At 37.6% G+C, this 19,036-nt stretch overlaps 3 protein-coding genes and 1 long non-coding RNA gene across 5 annotated transcripts; 1 reads left to right on the forward strand and 3 right to left on the reverse strand.

Annotated features, from left to right (window-relative positions):
* Nucleotides 1–1,092: 1,092 nt before the first annotated feature.
* LOC138043039 (histamine H2 receptor-like) lies at nt 1,093–4,692 on the reverse strand. The gene is made up of 2 exons (XM_068889150.1): nt 3,847–4,692; nt 1,093–2,935 (listed from the first exon to the last, which is right to left on the reverse strand). The coding sequence occupies exon 2, from the start codon at nt 2,828–2,830 to the stop codon at nt 1,835–1,837; it is 996 nt and encodes a 331-aa protein (XP_068745251.1). The 5' UTR covers nt 2,831–2,935; nt 3,847–4,692; the 3' UTR covers nt 1,093–1,834.
* Nucleotides 4,086–5,858, forward strand: LOC138043041 (uncharacterized). Its single transcript, XR_011131176.1, has 2 exons — nt 4,086–4,223; nt 4,691–5,858. It is a non-coding gene; the product is annotated as an uncharacterized lncRNA (long non-coding RNA).
* A 950-nt stretch (nt 5,859–6,808) lies between these two features.
* Nucleotides 6,809–12,425, reverse strand: LOC138043040 (adenosine receptor A3-like). The gene has a single exon (XM_068889151.1). The coding sequence runs from the start codon at nt 8,684–8,686 to the stop codon at nt 7,691–7,693; it is 996 nt and encodes a 331-aa protein (XP_068745252.1). The 5' UTR covers nt 8,687–12,425; the 3' UTR covers nt 6,809–7,690.
* Nucleotides 12,426–12,722: 297 nt separating this feature from the next.
* LOC138041342 (histamine H2 receptor-like) lies at nt 12,723–16,460 on the reverse strand. 2 transcript variants are annotated; one of them, XM_068887121.1, is made up of 2 exons: nt 16,369–16,460; nt 12,723–14,651 (listed from the first exon to the last, which is right to left on the reverse strand). In XM_068887121.1, the coding sequence occupies exon 2, from the start codon at nt 14,539–14,541 to the stop codon at nt 13,546–13,548; it is 996 nt and encodes a 331-aa protein (XP_068743222.1). In that variant the 5' UTR covers nt 14,542–14,651; nt 16,369–16,460; the 3' UTR covers nt 12,723–13,545. The 2 variants fall into 2 exon arrangements, with proteins under 2 accessions (XP_068743222.1, XP_068743223.1); XM_068887122.1 differs by lacking the exon at nt 16,369–16,460 and adding an exon at nt 15,038–15,219.
* Nucleotides 16,461–19,036: the final 2,576 nt, after the last annotated feature.

The following is a 19,036-nucleotide window of genomic DNA, read 5'->3' on the forward strand; positions in this document are numbered from 1 at the left end:
CGCCCGCTGAATTCGATGTTACTTTCGATTTTGCAATTTACTTTTGCAGCCAAAAGTACAATAACAAATTTGAACGTAGCAAAAATCTCGCAAAATGTTTTTCGCTGATGGTAACTTTTCATATTCGCGCTTCAAAATTAATGTTGTTTTCATGTTGTAAATTTTGTTGCTGATGGCAAAATATTTTATTCTCGATCGACCATCCTGAAAACTTACTTCTGCTCCTCCTAAAAACTGTGTATCAATATTTATTTACTTTTGCATCAATATTTGTTTTGCATAAAGCAAGCTAACAAAATCTGTACCTTGCTTAGTTCGCATTTTTGGGCGTTAAAATACAATTTTCGGTCCCATGCTTCTGTTACGAAGTGGTATATTTTTTAGGTCATCCAGCCAGATACTAGCCAGATAATAGCCAGATACAAAGCTGTCAGACGCTCAGAGTGCCACTTTAACGTGCGGTGAAAAGAAGTTGTGAGGGAATCAAGACATGTTTCGGATGAAACATCATCCATCGTCAGTTGTACAATGAGAAATAAACTAAATTTGAGCAATAACTAGTGTAACAAAGTGAGATATAACATGAATAATTAAGGATGAAGGCAAGAACAGAACAACCACGAAACAAAACAGAAAAAACCAGACTATTTAAGCTAAGAAAAGAAACTAATTAGTATGAAAGGGATAAATTTTGACTTGGGAATTTAAAGATGGCTGCTCCCAAGGATATGCATGGCTTCTTTAATTTTCAATTGGAAACGTGTGGAAGCAGAGTCGAGGATTTTAAAACAGTCTTTTGAACACCGAGAGCGACAATTTTCAAAACCTCTCAAGTGCTTAAAGATGTGGGAATGTTTGTAGGAGGCGAGATGTTCACGGATGCGAGTGGCGAAGTGTCTATTGGTTTCACCAATATAACAGGCATTACAGCCTGCACATGAAAACTTGTAAATGACTCGCGATGGTAAACCCGCAGGGATAGGATCCTTCGCCCAAAACCAACTCCTCATTTTAAACGGGATGAACACCAACTTAATTTCCAGATCGCTGCAGCAATAATAATAATAATTTCCAGGTCGCAATAATAATAACAATAATAACAATAATAATAATAAAGAGTATTTCTATAGCGCACAACTCCAATAAATTGTCCGTGGCGCTTTACAACAAATAAAAATGAACTATAAACAAACTACATTTACTGGCATTCACTAACAAATAAGTTTTCAAAACGCTTTTAAAAATGTCAACAGAAGAACTCCTACGTATTGAGAGAGGCAAAGAGTTCCACAATCTAGGGGCACATACAATACTGCTAACGATCGATCTCCATAAGTTCGCATTTTGATATGACTACCTAAGGAATTATGACTGACCAGTGAGGCAACTTTCGCACTGTACCGCTCGGAAGCAACTCTCAAGTGTATCTGGGACGACATTCACGGTTCAATTCAATTCAATTCAATATCTTTATTTAAAGAGGGAGACGTAATAACCTGTTACAGTTTTCTAACTTACGGCCCTCTCCGAGCATTAACCCTCCCAACCATGGTACACCACAGAAAACAGACCACAACGCCAGGAACTATATGCCCTACTCTTAATTACGACAAGTGTGCGGCTTCTTTTACGTCCCATAGGATTGTGAACATTGAAGGGTTGTGAGACGGGACCTCCAGCAATTGGTAACCATGTACACGCTTTCGTGAGTCACTCACAAAAAACGTTTCTATTCCTCCTTGGCTAGAATCTGGGATATTCTGCCTAAGGAATAAATAGTACAGCCAGATTAAAAGAGTTGCTGCTCAAAACACGATAAATTGCTTCCAGCTCTTCATCGCTCCGTTGAATGCTGACTTTTGCCAAAAGCCCGCCAGAAAAGCTTGGCAGTATTTCTAACTGCGTGACGAACATCTTTTAACCTCCAACAATAAACTACAGGATTAAGAAAAGAGTTTATGAAAACGAACAAGGCTGCAGTCTCATAAAAGAACCGCTTCATGGTCGAAAGTCCTGTGAGAGTTATAACCATTACGACACAAAAGTATGGGAAATAGCAGAGGATGATAAAACAATAAACCCAGAATGTACCAAGAGCGTGCGACTTAAATTTGAGCATATTTACACTATGTTCATTCCGGTCAGCTTCATTCACGGATCTTAATGCCATGTCGTTTTTATAGTGGCGCCGCACAACACAGTATATTTGCATGTAAGAAAATACAGCAGCTACAAGGCAAACCGATATGGTACTGCTGACACTATATTTTACCCAATAAGGTTTGTAAAGCCACATAGATCCGATGATGGACCCAAATAGCCAGATTATTCCAATAACAACTGTGACCCGTTGGATGGTGATAATTTCTTTATATCTCAAGTGAAGTTTCAGAGCCAAATATCTGTCAATGCTGACTGCTGTCACATTGAGTAAAGAAATAATACACAGAGCGTTTGCACACACCTCGGTCGCGATGCCAGCATTGCAGAAGTAGTTTTTGTTTTGATCAAGCTTTCCAAGGATATACGCAAAATATAAGGGTTGTACGATGACACCAACGCCGAAATCGCTCATGGCCAAGCTAAATAGGAGTGTGTTGGATGGCGAGTGGAGCGTGACTGTCCTTCGTATAGTAAGCAGGACCAGTGAGTTAATGACAACAGTTGCTAATGCTGAAACACAGTTCACGACCAAGTTCAAGATATACAAGACGAGCGAAATATCTCCCAGGTTAAAGTCGATGTTCTTGAAATGATAACAACCAAGAAAACCATCCGTTTGTTGGGTAGAATTCGATAGGTTTCCTGTTGAAGGTTCTTCGCGTTTCATGATTTCTGGTTGGATGAATTCGCTCTGTTAATAAAGGACTATACAGGAGGAACAGGTGCTTGTGTAGACTTTCATTTAATGTTACCCCAAATGACATCCTGGCCACTAAAATGCATATTATATCATGTTAGATAGGTATAGATTACTTCATGGAAAATGCACGCGTACGATTTTTATTCACGAGTTGAGTAGTATCAGAAAACGAACGAGTGTGCGCAGTGAACGAGTGAGTTTCGCTGATACGAAACAACGAGTGAAGAAAAATCGTACAAAGCATTTTCCATGTTGCAATGTGTTTATTTCATAGGTACTGAGTTTTTTAATTTTTTCATGGTAGTGTTTGATAGACAAATATATATTAGATATATCAAATTCTAGTAAACAGAGACCTTGTACATGAAATTATATAAGTATCAGAAAGCTCAGTTTATTCTGGCAATTGCTAACTTCTGTTTGATTTTCACGCAAAACAAATGCATAACATTCAACTTTTCCCATCGACCAAAAAATGATTTGCTTTCTGTAGTGTGTTCAATTGAAAATATATCGGACCTTACCCCTGAAAGACCGACCCTCGCTAATATTTTGGGTAGCTTCGAATAGTGTAAGACCAAGAGAAAAGAACCAGAAATTTGCCTTTCTTTTTCGTTAAAAACTATGAACTTATTCCCTTGCACCTCTACTCTTATGTCTTGTTTTAACACGATTTGAAGTAATTATATTGCTGTAAATGAAAAGTAAACAAGCTCGTTAGAGAATTTAAAAAATGGACGTGTAAATATTAATTGCAGCAGAGTCTTCTTATTGCCAAAAATGATTTTGAGATGTCTCCAATGTAAAATAAAAGAATTGAAAGGAAACACTTTTTTTCTTCTCGTGACAATTGCGGGTGGCTTAATTTCTTTGTCATTTTACTGTTCGGTAAATTTGCTGAGCAGACTCAGTGTGATAATTACGCTGGCAAAGGTAAGATAAGAACAAAAATTGCTCTGGTGGCAGTGACAAGCTATTGATACCTCAAACGAAGACGAGCAACGACATATCTGTCCACACCAACAGCTGTGACTGTGAGACAACAGCTGTGACTGTAAGAGTTAGCAGAGAAACAATGCACGCTACGTTTGCTATTATCTCGACCCAAATTCCGGCTTCACACATGAGCGATTTGTATCTTATTATCTTACTTAATATCTGCAAGAGGAACAGTGGGTGCACTATTAAGCCGAAAAGAAGAGTAACTGGCGGAAGGAGTGTGAAGCGACAGAGTCCGGCAAATGGCGACAAGGATTAACATGTTGAACGGTGTAGAAATTAAGGAAAACACAGCGCTCACGACGTCAAGAGACCTTCAGTTAAGGAAGTACCAAGAGGGAGAAGATTCTCCGAGATCAAAGTGCGTTTGATTGAAGTGTAGCAGATTGGTCCACTCAACCCAATTTTGGATATATTTTGGACCATTCCTGTAAAATTGTGCTTTTCGTTGTTAAAGCTCCTTATCATTGGACATCATAGTCTTAAAAAACCATGTGAAAAATGTGGCACTGGTTTAGGGCTTCGTCGTGCAAATTTAGCTGGTTCCGAAAGAACCGAATATATTTTCAGTGCTGGAATCGTCTGTTTAGTTTTACAAGTGGTTACATCCATCAGCTAAACAAGCTGAAAATGAGAGTGAAACTTTCGTTAATCCATTCCAAATGTTAGGATATGTACCACGTAAAGAATCCAAGACAAGGCGAACTTTGAAAGCAGCGCTACCAACGTTCAGTTTTAACTGCCGAGCTGCAGATTAAAGTCAACTTTGCATTCAACGCAACCAATATTTTATGCTCCTGATGTTGTGCTTTGGTCATTAATTTATAGGTTTTGAACATGGGATCACGATTCAAGACAATTCGTATTCAAGAAAAAGGCAACTATTCGTTCATGGGGAAGGAAGCAACAGCTCCGTGATGCAGAGCATGTTGCAATTTCAAGTAGATCGAGGAATCAATTCACATATTCAACTCTTTTCCAATGCAGTCTGGCCAATGAGCACCTGCAAGTCAACCACTTAAAAATTCACTTGTTGACATCTGTCAAAAGCCCATTAACTTCTATTTGCATCTAAATAAGCATACCAAATTTTCCTTATTGTTTGGCCGTTTTTACACTAGAAACTTCCAAGACGCGCTAAATGATTTGCTTCGTCTAGAAGCATAATGCGTCTCTCCCCTATCTTTATGCGGGGCGAATTAAATAAAAGGAACTTTATTTAAGTGTCTAGGCGTCTAAAAGACGCATTAAACAACATTGCCCAAAGTCGTCCAGACCGTCATTATACGTCTCTAGTATAAAAACGGTCACTTAAACATCTCTTTTCGGGTAGAGTTCCAAAGATTACTTGAGATCTCAAACATCTCAGCAAAATTTTCCCGTTTTTTTCTTTCGTAAAACCTCCGATAAAAAATTTATTTGGAAAATTAAATACATTCATACAAATCGTCATTGCGCCGTTAGTTTTCACTGTAGCTCTAAGACATGCCCTTTAGGCTTTGCCAACTTTGCGAGACATTCTACACACATTCTATGTTCAAAACAAAACATGGGTCAGTTCCTTAGCTTTATTTAATTAATTTTTTATATTATTTATTCTTTTTTTTTTTTTTTTGCGTTTCATTTTTTGAAGCATCATTGTCAACATCGTTCCTAAAGAACTCACTCTCGGCCAAGAAAGGCCTCGTGCGCACGTTCGGAATAAAGTGGATATATCTCATTTTATTTTAAAGTTGAAACATTTCCAGCTAGTTTGGTGCAAACCCTTGAACTCTGAGTGGAATTAGGAAATGATGCTTGCAAGATAATATAAATATTTGCCACAAAGGAAATAAGAAATCATGCTTTCAACAGGATTTGAGGATCATTCCCTAGTTTCATTTCTGCCACGCTTTTTGTATCAGACAAATTAAAATCAACTTTATCAGTTTATTTTTGGAACCAGTGATAAAAACGACAGCACTGAATTAACGAATAAATTCAACGAAAGACCTCAGAGGGACATCTCTAACTTCCTTGTAACGAATAGGGGCTGATATTTTTACCAGATAAAAGAGATTTATTTCTCCGGCCGATTTTACGAAAGGCACCTTCCAAGAACTTCCCAGCAAACCATTTGCAAGAATAAACCTGTCGAAATCGTGAGGGATCGTGTTTGCGCGGTTGCTCCTATCTTAGGGATGTTTCCGTAACTGAATTGTGTTCGACTAACCTCCGGTAAGTCTGGGGGATCGCTCGGCAAAACGTTCGTACTAAAAAGCGAAATCCATCCGAAGGGATATTTCAACCAAATCTATTGTTGCATTTGGGTGCCCCCTGATCAAGGCTCCTTTAATTAAGGCGTTGGAAATCGATAGGTTGTGAGCAGGCCTTGAACTCGACTAGCTTGTCCCATTCCATTGCAACGATATTAACGTAAGATGAACATCTATAAATTACTCGGGCTTTCCAGGGAAAGCACCCAACTTCTTTTTTTTTTTTTTTTTTTTTTTTTTGCGTTAGTCACAAATCGCACTCAAGCGTTTAAAGTGCATGCACAAAGTTGCACAAAGGGCATACGTGGCATGGTTGTGCAATGGCTCAGTCATCTTTTATAGCGCATGCCTGACGTTTGAGCTAACATGTGGCACTGAACAATGGCAGCTCCAACATTGGTCTCTTTAATAGAGATCGACTTGATGGTAAAATGTCACACTTGTAACTCAACATGCTTTTAGGAAAAATATCTGAGATGGAAAACCATTATGCTCGAATGGTGATCATGTTTGGAGAAGTCCAATGACTTATTTCTCCTACAACATTAAACCTGTGCAGTGCTACTATTCTTACTTTCGACTATTTCCATGAAAGGTCCTTATGTTCAGTTTGTAAGCAGGCCATTCTGTAAAATTAATAATTTCCTTTCAAGATAAATTGTAGTTTATTGATATTGTAACAGTGCAAATAATACCATTTTACGTTTAATGGTAATGTAATACTTTCCAGTTGTATACTGCTCTATTTAATTGAAAATCTGAGAGACAAATAGTTATGAATCTTTTATTACACATTTAAGTTACATTGCCAAAGGAGTGATATATCACTGTTTTTTCAATATGAAAATTATAGTCCTACTCACAAGGCTTGTGAAAGATAGAAAAGGGTTTAGCTCTGACGAAGGGCTAAAACTCGAAACGTCAGCTTTCAAATTTCTTTGCAGTGGTCAATTTACCATATCAAATCAGTTGATAAACCCTTTCTTTATTTCACTTCCTCAATGACACAGCACTGACACTAATCTACTTTATCCTACATGTGAAAGAGTGCTTTACTTCCACCAATCATGAACCAATATTCTTAACCTTAATCACCGTAAGGTAAGCATTTAACACTAAACACTAAAAATTACCATTCACAGCATCAGACTGAGACAACAATCCACCAAAATAACCTTAAAATATTTGTCTAGATTATTTTATACATACTCCATAGAATAAATTACAGAAAGACGTCCAAATAGGTTAAAATGGGCAGTGTTCTAAAAAATTACGCCAGTTTAATTTAAACAAGTTTGAAAAAAAATGAACTTTTCAAACCAAAAACAAAGTTAAGCTATAACGTATTTGCGATGACATCCACGGTTAATTTACACACTCAAAATTCCGATACTGATTTTCTTTCTATCCCTTACATTGCAATTGGAAACCATCTTTGTACAGGTTTTTGTGAGTCGGTCACAAAAAAGTTTTTATTCTTAATTATCTAGAATCTGGGATGTTCTGCCCAAGGAATAGTACAGCCAGATTAAAAGAGTTGCTGCTCAAAACACGATAAATTGCTTCCAGTTCTTCATTGTTCCGTTGAATGCTGACTTTTGACAAAAGCCCGCCAGAAACGTTTGGCAGTATTTCTAACTGCGTGGCGAACATCTTTTAACCTCCAACAATAAACTACAGGATTAAGAAAAGAGTTCATGAAAACGAACAAAGCTGTAATCTCATAAAAGAATCGCTTTATGGTCGAAAGTCCTGTGACAGCTATAACCATCACGACACAAAAGTATGGGAAATAGCAGAGGATGATAAAACAATAAACCCAGAATGTACCAAGAGCGTGCGACTTAAATTTGAGCATATTTACACTATGTTCAATACGGTCAGCTTCATTCACGGATCTTAATGCCATGTCGTTTTTATAGTGGCGCCGCACAACACAGTATATTTGCATGTAAGAAAATACAGCAGCTACAAGGCAAACCGATATGGTACTGCTGACACTATATTTTACCCAATAAGGTTTGTAAAGCCACATAGATCCGATGATGGACCCAAATAGCCAGATTATTCCAATAACAACTGTGACTCGTTGAATGGTAATAATTTCTTTATATCTCAAGTGAAGTTTCAGAGCCAAATATCTGTCAATGCTGACTGCTGTCACAGTGAGTAAAGAAATAATACACAGAGAGTTTGCACACACCTCGATAGCGATGCCAGTATTGCAGAAGCAGTCTTTGTTTCGAATAAGCTTTCCAAGGATATGCGCAAAAAATAAGGGTTGTACGATGACACCAACGCCGAAATCGCTCATGGCCAAACCAAATAGGAGTGTGTTGGATGGTGAGTGGAGCGTGACTGTCCTTCGTATAGTAAGCAGGACCAGTGAGTTAATGACAACGGTTGCTAATGCTGAAACACAGTTCACGACCAAGTTCAAGATATACAAGACGAGCGAGATATCTCCCAGATTAAAATCGATGTCTTTGTAATGATAACAACCAACAAGACCATCCGTTTGTTGGGTAGAATTCGATATGTTTCCCGTCGAAGAATGTTCGCGTTTCATGATTTCTGGTTGGATGAATTCGCTCTGTTAATAAAGGACTATACGGGAGGAACAGGTGCTTGTGTAGACTTTCATTTAATGTGCTACCCCAAAATGACATCCTGGGAACTAAAATGCATATTATATCATGGTAGATAGGTATAGATTACTTCATGGAAAATGCACGCGTACGATTTTTATTCACGAGTTGAGTAGTATCAGAAAACGAACGAGTGAGCGCAGTGAACGAGTGAGTTTTCTGATACGAAACAACGAGTGAAGAAAAATCGTACAAAGCATTTTCCATTTTGCAATGTGTTTATTTCATAGGTACTGAGTTTTTTTTTTTTCGTGGTAGTGTTTGATAGACAAATATATATTAGATATATCAAATTCTAGTAAACAGAGACCTTGTACATGAAATTATATAAGTATCAGAAAGCTCAGTTTATTCTGGCAATTGCTAACTTCTGTTTGATTTTCACGCAAAACAGATGCATCACATTCAACTTTTCCCATCGACCAAAAAATAATTTGCTTTCTGTAGTGTGTTCAATTGAAAATATATCGGACTTTAGCCCTGAAAGACCGACCCTCGCTAATATTTTGGGTAGCTTCGAATAGTGTAAGACCAAGAGAAAAGAACCAGAAATTTGCCTTTCTTTTTCGTTAAAAACTATGAATTTATTCCCTTGAACCTCTACTCTTATGTCTTGTTTTAACACGATTTGAAGTAATTATATTGCTATAAATGAAAAGTAAACAAGCTTGTTAGAGAATTTTAAAAATGAACGTGTAAATATAAATTGCAGCAGAGTCTTACTGCCAAAAATGGTTTTGAGACGTCTCCGATGTAAAATAAAAGAATTGAAAGGAAACACTTTTTTTCTTCTCGTGACAATTGCGGGTGGCTTAATTTCTTTGTCATTTTACTGTTCGGTAAATTTGCTGAGCAGACTCAGTGTGATAATTACGCTGGCAAAGGTAAGATAAGAACAAAAATTGCTCTGGTGGCAGTGACAAGCTATTGATACCTCAAACGAAGACGAGCAACGACATATCTGTCCACACCAACAGCTGTGACTGTGAGACAACAGCTGTGACTGTAAGAGTTAGCAGAGAAACAATGCACGCTACGTTTGCTATTATCTCGACCCAAATTCCGGCTTCACACATGAGCGATTTGTATCTTATTATCTTACTTAATATCTGCAAGAGGAACAGTGGGTGCACTATTAAGCCGAAAAGAAGAGTAACTGGCGGAAGGAGTGTGAAGCGACAGAGTCCGGCAAATGGCGACAAGGATTAACATGTTGAACGGTGTAGAAATTAAGGAAAACACAGCGCTCACGACGTCAAGAGACCTTCAGTTAAGGAAGTACCAAGAGGGAGAAGATTCTCCAAGATCAAAGTGCGTTTGATTAAAGTTGTAGCAGATTGGTCCACCCAACCCAATTTTGGATATATTTTGGACCATTCCTGTAAAATTGTGCTTTTCGTTGTTAAAGCTCCTTATCATTGGACATCATAGTCCTAAAAAACCATGTGAAAAATGTGGCACTGGTTTAGGGCTTCGTCGTGCAAATTTAGCTGGTTCCGAAAGAACCGAATATATTTTCGGTGCTGGAATCGTCTGTTTAGTTTTACAAGTGGTTACATCCATCAGCTAAACAAGCTGAAAATGAGAGTGAAACTTTCGTTAATCCATTCCAAATGTTAGGATATGTACCACGTAAAGAATCCAAGACAAGGCGAACTTTGAAAGCAGCGCTACCAACGTTCAGTTTTAACTGCCGAGCTGCAGATTAAAGTCAACTTTGCATTCAACGCAACCAATATTTTATGCTCCTGATGTTGTGCTTTGGTCATTAATTTATAGGTTTTGAACATGGGATCACGATTCAAGACAATTCGTATTCAAGAAAAAGGCAACTATTCGTTCATGGGGAAGGAAGCAACAGCTCCGTGATGCAGAGCATGTTGCAATTTCAAGTAGATCGAGGAATCAATTCACATATTCAACTCTTTTCCAATGCAGTCTGGCCAATGAGCACCTGCAAGTCAACCACTTAAAAATTCACTTGTTGACATCTGTCAAAAGCCCATTAACTTCTATTTGCATCTAAATAAGCATACCAAATTTTCCTTATTGTTTGGCCGTTTTTACACTAGAAACTTCCAAGACGCGCTAAATGATTTGCTTCGTCTAGAAGCATAATGCGTCTCTCCCCTATCTTTATGCGGGGCGAATTAAATAAAAGGAACTTTATTTAAGTGTCTAGGCGTCTAAAAGACGCATTAAACAACATTGCCCAAAGTCGTCCAGACCGTCATTATACGTCTCTAGTATAAAAACGGTCACTTAAACATCTCTTTTCGGGTAGAGTTCCAAAGATTACTTGAGATCTCAAACATCTCAGCAAAATTTTCCCGTTTTTTTCTTTCGTAAAACCTCCGATAAAAAATTTATTTGGAAAATTAAATACATTCATACAAATCGTCATTGCGCCGTTAGTTTTCACTGTAGCTCTAAGACATGCCCTTTAGGCTTTGCCAACTTTGCGAGACATTCTACACACATTCTATGTTCAAAACAAAACATGGGTCAGTTCCTTAGCTTTATTTAATTAATTTTTTATATTATTTATTCTTTTTTTTTTTTTTTTGCGTTTCATTTTTTGAAGCATCATTGTCAACATCGTTCCTAAAGAACTCACTCTCGGCCAAGAAAGGCCTCGTGCGCACGTTCGGAATAAAGTGGATATATCTCATTTTATTTTAAAGTTGAAACATTTCCAGCTAGTTTGGTGCAAACCCTTGAACTCTGAGTGGAATTAGGAAATGATGCTTGCAAGATAATATAAATATTTGCCACAAAGGAAATAAGAAATCATGCTTTCAACAGGATTTGAGGATCATTCCCTAGTTTCATTTCTGCCACGCTTTTTGTATCAGACAAATTAAAATCAACTTTATCAGTTTATTTTTGGAACCAGTGATAAAAACGACAGCACTGAATTAACGAATAAATTCAACGAAAGACCTCAGAGGGACATCTCTAACTTCCTTGTAACGAATAGGGGCTGATATTTTTACCAGATAAAAGAGATTTATTTCTCCGGCCGATTTTACGAAAGGCACCTTCCAAGAACTTCCCAGCAAACCATTTGCAAGAATAAACCTGTCGAAATCGTGAGGGATCGTGTTTGCGCGGTTGCTCCTATCTTAGGGATGTTTCCGTAACTGAATTGTGTTCGACTAACCTCCGGTAAGTCTGGGGGATCGCTCGGCAAAACGTTCGTACTAAAAAGCGAAATCCATCCGAAGGGATATTTCAACCAAATCTATTGTTGCATTTGGGTGCCCCCTGATCAAGGCTCCTTTAATTAAGGCGTTGGAAATCGATAGGTTGTGAGCAGGCCTTGAACTCGACTAGCTTGTCCCATTCCATTGCAACGATATTAACGTAAGATGAACATCTATAAATTACTCGGGCTTTCCAGGGAAAGCACCCAACTTCTTTTTTTTTTTTTTTTTTTTTTTTTTTGCGTTAGTCACAAATCGCACTCAAGCTTGTAAAGTGCATGCACAAAGTTGCACAAAGGGCATACGTGGCATGGTTGTGCAATGGCTCAGTCATCTTTTATAGCGCATGCCTGACGTTTGAGCTAACATGTGGCACTGAACAATGGCAGCTCCAACATTGGTCTCTTTAATAGAGATCGACTTGATGGTAAAATGTCACACTTGTAACTCAACATGCTTTTAGGAAAAATATCTGAGATGGAAAACCATTATGCTCGAATGGTGATCATGTTTGGAGAAGTCCAATGACTTATTTCTCCTACAACATTAAACCTGTGCAGTGCTACTATTCTTACTTTCGACTATTTCCATGAAAGGTCCTTATGTTCAGTTTGTAAGCAGGCCATTCTGTAAAATTAATAATTTCCTTTCAAGATAAATTGTATTTTATTGATATTGTAACAGTGCAAATAATACCATTTTACGTTTAATGGTAATGTAATACTTTCCAGTTGTATACTGCTCTATTTAATTGAAAATCTGAGAGACAAATAGTTATGAATCTTTTATTACACATTTAAGTTACATTGCCAAAGGAGTGATATATCACTGTTTTTTCAATATGAAAATTATAGTCCTACTCACAAGGCTTGTGAAAGATAGAAAAGGGTTTAGCTCTGACGAAGGGCTAAAACTCGAAACGTCAGCTTTCAAATTTCTTTGCAGTGGTCAATTTACCATATCAAATCAGTTGATAAACCCTTTCTTTATTTCACTTCCTCAATGACACAGCACTGACACTAATCTACTTTATCCTACATGTGAAAGAGTGCTTTACTTCCACCAATCATGAACCAATATTCTTAACCTTAATCACCGTAAGGTAAGCATTTAACACTAAACACTAAAAATTACCATTCACAGCATCAGACTGAGACAACAATCCACCAAAATAACCTTAAAATATTTGTCTAGATTATTTTATACATACTCCATAGAATAAATTACAGAAAGACGTCCAAATAGGTTAAAATGGGCAGTGTTCTAAAAAATTACGCCAGTTTAATTTAAACAAGTTTGAAAAAAAATGAACTTTTCAAACCAAAAACAAAGTTAAGCTATAACGTATTTGCGATGACATCCACGGTTAATTTACACACTCAAAATTCCGATACTGATTTTCTTTCTATCCCTTACATTGCAATTGGAAACCATCTTTGTACAGGTTTTTGTGAGTCGGTCACAAAAAAGTTTTTATTCTTAATTATCTAGAATCTGGGATGTTCTGCCCAAGGAATAGTACAGCCAGATTAAAAGAGTTGCTGCTCAAAACACGATAAATTGCTTCCAGTTCTTCATTGTTCCGTTGAATGCTGACTTTTGACAAAAGCCCGCCAGAAACGTTTGGCAGTATTTCTAACTGCGTGGCGAACATCTTTTAACCTCCAACAATAAACTACAGGATTAAGAAAAGAGTTCATGAAAACGAACAAAGCTGTAATCTCATAAAAGAATCGCTTTATGGTCGAAAGTCCTGTGACAGCTATAACCATCACGACACAAAAGTATGGGAAATAGCAGAGGATGATAAAACAATAAACCCAGAATGTACCAAGAGCGTGCGACTTAAATTTGAGCATATTTACACTATGTTCAATACGGTCAGCTTCATTCACGGATCTTAATGCCATGTCGTTTTTATAGTGGCGCCGCACAACACAGTATATTTGCATGTAAGAAAATACAGCAGCTACAAGGCAAACCGATATGGTACTGCTGACACTATATTTTACCCAATAAGGTTTGTAAAGCCACATAGATCCGATGATGGACCCAAATAGCCAGATTATTCCAATAACAACTGTGACTCGTTGGATGGTAATAATTTCTTTATATCTCAAGTGAAGTTTCAGAGCCAAGTATCTGTCCATGCTAACTGCTGTGACAGTGAGTAAAGAAATAATACACAGAGAGTTTGCACACACCTCGATAGCGATGCCAGCATTGCAGAAGCAGTCTTTGTTTCGAATAAGCTTTCCAAGGATATGCGCAAAATATAAGGGTTGTACGATGACACCAACGCCGAAATCGCTCATGGCCAAACCAAATAGGAGTGTGTTGGATGGCGAGTGGAGCGTGACTGTCCTTCGTATAGTAAGCAGGACCAGTGAGTTAATGACAACGGTTGCTAATGCTGAAACACAGTTCACAACCAAGTTCAAGATATACAAGACGAGCGAGATATCTCCCAGATTAAAATCGATGTCTTTGTAATGATAACAACCAACAAGACCATCCGTTTGTTGGGTAGAATTCGATATGTTTCCCTTCGAAGGTTGTACGAGTTTCATGATCTCTGTCTCTCCGGTGAGTTCTCTCCGTTAATTGAGGCCTACTAGAGTAACAGGGGATGAGTGCAGGCTTTCAGCCAATGTGTCAATCCAAAATGACAACCTGGCAACTAAAATGCATTTCAAATAATGAAATTGTTACAACAAATAGAGTAACCCGATAAATATCACACGAGAGGGTTTTGAATCAGACAATTATACCTAACAGAAAAATGCACCCAGGCGGAGATTAAAAAGTCAAAACCCGTATCTACTATCAACACGTCCGCCGCGAGGTACTTTCCATCCCTGATACTCTCTTGATTGAAAATATAAACTGGCACGGCACTGAGAAGATGGCCGTAGGCTTTCGTTGGAAATTAGAATATTAACATTTCTCCTCAGTCGCTTTTGTCTTAAGGATCTCCTATATCAGAGTTGTTTGAATCCGTTGTATTGGTCCATAAAATCAATTTTAAACCGATTCTTCAACACACTTTAAACATGAGTGCCTCACCTGTAAGATTTTTGCCTTCTCCGATTGAGAACTATCAATTGATTTTTGTTCTTGAAATCCCTCGTTTTCTCAACAGTCTTCTGTTTGCGTAATTCAGGGAAATATGAGCTTTATATTTTGTGCCCTTGATAAAGAGCTTTTCACACGGAGGAGCGAAATGTGTGTGCTTGGCCAAGGCGGTCTCTTGCTTTGTGACTGAGACCGTATATTTGAATCATATTAGATATCAGATTACAAATTTAATTATTTGCCACACGGTACAAGAAACCGAAACGCATCATAAATACGAGGCATTACCTTTAAATAATTCAGTTAATGTTTCAATTACGTTAGAGCAGAACATTATGAAATAGGAATGCAGGGACCAGTATTATTCCCGCATTTCGTAGAAATGATTTTCATCAACAAATCAAATTTTTAAGCACGTAACATATCCAAGAATTATGCTGCATGATGCGTCCTGGCGGCCAATCGATAGTGATTAAGAGTAGAGCTGTTCATGAACCTATGAAATATATCTTGAGGCGATAATTTTCACGAATTAAGTTGTGAATTAAACAAAAATCACTTGACCTCATAAATTCGCCTACAGAATAAATTATTTTCCGAGAAAAAAAATAATTGTAGAGAGAAGCGGTTAAAATGGCTTAACATACAGGGTCATATATAGATTACTTCGTGGAAAATGCACGCTCGGAGTACGATTTTTATTCACGAGTTGAGTAGTATCAGAAAACGAACGAGTGAGCACAGCGAATGAGTGATTTTTCAGAAACGAAACAACGAGCGAAGAAAAATTGTGCAAATCATTTTCCATGCTGTAATGTGTTTATACACAACAATTACTCCATCGGATGGCAAATAGCGTAGCGCCTAATTGACTATGGCCATTCTCATAGATATATACTTATCGTTCAGGTCCCAGTTTTTCGAAGGGTGGATAGCACTATCCACTGCATAACTCAACTGGTTTGGCTAATGTTTATCCGCTGGATAATGATTTATCCGGTAGATAGCGTTATCCACCTTTGAACAACCGAGGCCAGAAGTTTACAGCCTTGCAACACTTAGCTCTGTTATACAGATTATAAGCTGATAAAGAGATTCATTACTGCTGATAATCAGAAATTAGAGAAGTGCGTTCGATTCGTCCCGAAGAAAGATATTGAGGTGACTCAACCAATTTCAACAATTTGGACGGAATGCCTTTCTTAAGAATTAACTCTGTAACATTGTTTCACATAACGGCAATCTTAATGTCTTATGGTGCCAAATGAAACACCAATAATTGCTAAACAAGATGCACTCATTGATGTTATGCAATAGATTACCTTGGCAGGAGAAGGCTAGAGCCATGAAAAAACGCCCTTTACTTTGTCCTTAAACCAAGTTGAACGCTTATATCTCAAAAACAAAGGAAGACCCCCAGCAACGCGAAATGATCGTATCGAATGAAACGTCATCCGACAGCCTGTGGAAAGGTTTGCTTCTGTTTGATCAGTTGAGGAATTTATTTTAGAATAAGAAAACAGAAATGCCGCTCAAAAAACAGGGGCAACCAACGAGAGTATAGTTCAAACCCAATTAAACATAGCATTGTTAAACGTATTTTATTACTTAAACGGTAGATATAGGCATATCTTTGTCCCCTAAAAAAAATTTATCTGTTCGGAATCCCTCACTAGCTGAAAGTCTAGTGATCCGAAAATTATAGGGATCAAAACTTACCTTTTCGAAAATTTCAGCCAAAAAAAAGGCTCCCGAAAATTCTAGGTGACCTTTTTACGGTAAAAATCCGTTAAAAATGGGTAATAATACTATTTTTTGGATGTTCGAAAATCCTAAGAGAGGCAGGCAAGCAAGAAATTTTACAACAAATGTTCCGAAAATTCTAGATCTCACATCGTCTTCCGAACATATATTTTCCGAAAATTGACGTTGGGTGCCCCTCAAAAAACTGAACGAGATGTACGATTGATTGAACGACTTTTGAAAACGAAGGTCGAAGACAGGAAAATGGAATTTATTCCAGCGGTTGAGCTGAATGAATACTGAATACATCAACCAATTTATCACCTCCGTCGGCAATAAAGACGACAATGAATACGAGCCGACTTTCCTTCGAAGTTTAGTGGCTAGCTTGGAACGATAACTGAAGAAAAAGGGCTATTCCGCAAGCATAACAAACGACCTGATATTTGAGAAAACCAGAGAGGTTTTTTAGTCCAAACAAAAACAACGAAAGAAGCAAGGAATTAGGGAAATAAACCCAAAGAGCCGGTAGCTTTGACAAGAGACGAACTAAAAACACTGTTCACTTTGGACTACTTTGGAATATCTGAAACACAGTAAGTGTTGTAAATTTTATTAAATAAATTGTCGGTTGGGCGATTTTAAACCATTTTTTATTGCTTTCATCGCCCCACTCCATTTGCGTGAAATAAATTTGTCTATCAAACACTACCACGAAAAAAACCTCAGTACCTATGAAATAAACACATTACATCATGGAAAATGCTTTGTACGATTTTTATTCACTCGTTGTTTCGTATCAGAAAAGTCACTCGGTCGCTGCGCTCACTCGTTCGTTTTGTGATACTACTCAACTCGTGAATAAAAATCGTACGCGCGCATTTTCCATGAAGTAATCTCTATCTACGTGATCGAAAAAATAATTAAATCCGGCGTCATGTCACTTATATACACAGAACCACAAGTGGAACGTGTTCGATAGTTCTCTCGTCACTGACGTAGTGTCAGCGATTATGCAGCTTTGTGATATGCAAATAGTTAGTGCTTTTTAAGTAGAATTTCCCTTTTGATCTACGGAATAGAATCGTGCGATAAGGTTCATTTGGTCTGGTTATTTAATACAATACACCTAAACTAGCGATTTTCTATTCTGAGAAAATTTTCCTACTTGCCTCTCTTAGGAAAAAAGAGCTTTTTGGTCAAATATATTTAAGGCCATCCCCCTTTCTTGTCCGTCTAGCGTCGTCAGACCGACCCAAACTTTTGGCATTTTCAAAAAAAAAAAAATTAGGTATGCCTCCCTCCTTGTCTTAATTTTGCAACAAAATCTACCAACTTTTCCGCCATATTGATTTTGGGTTCACGTCTTGTTGTTTTCCTGGCTCTAAAGCTATGATGCTAGGGTACCAGGCCTCCGATTCCGAGACTGTTTATGGTTTTTTGTTTTTTCAATCCGACCGACCGACCCAATTTGAGGAATCGCATTCGACACTAAAAAAAAAGAGGATGGCCTACACATAGAATAAAATTTTATTTTAAATAATACAGAATAATAATATGCAACCCATAAATTTGTCAACTAGTAACCGCCTGCAGATTAAAATCGAATGGATTTGTACATTTACAATAATAAAATGGAAACGAAGTCAGTTAAGACAGGAGAAACCAAAGAGAAAAAAGGGACGATTTAGCAACTAAGACGTTGGCGAGAAAACTAGAACTGCGGGAAACGCTACGCTTTTTAAAATGGTGAAAACAATAGCTTTTCACCAGCCACTGACAGGCGTTTCACATTTTCGTATTTTGTTTTCTCCTCTTCTTAATAACGGCGTTAATTAAAGCACGAAATTTGACGAGATCAGTTGATGATAAATCAATTTTCTCATTTATAAACTTTCACTTCCGTTCAGACCAATTTAATTTCTGAATAGTTGTTGCGCAATTTTTATCCCAATCAACTTATGATAATCGCAAAATGAGTACAGTGGCCAAAACGTATATTAGCATCGTCGTTCTTTTTGCTTAGTTTCCTAATATCTATTGCTTAACTCGCCGTTCTAGGAATATCACGTCGGAATCATGTATAAATTATACAGAGTTCCTTTTGAATAAAACTTTGAATTTGAAATTGTTTAATTAATACATTTGTATTTGTTAACTAAATAATTATAACGTCTTTGCTCCTGTGTGCTCTGCGTGGCAAGGCCCGCCTTCGAAGCGTGACAAGAGCTGAACCCTGCCTCTTAC

Source organism: Montipora capricornis, chromosome 3 (genome assembly GCF_036669925.1).
Source record: "Montipora capricornis isolate CH-2021 chromosome 3, ASM3666992v2, whole genome shotgun sequence".
NCBI classification, from domain to species: Eukaryota; Metazoa; Cnidaria; class Anthozoa; order Scleractinia; family Acroporidae; genus Montipora; species Montipora capricornis.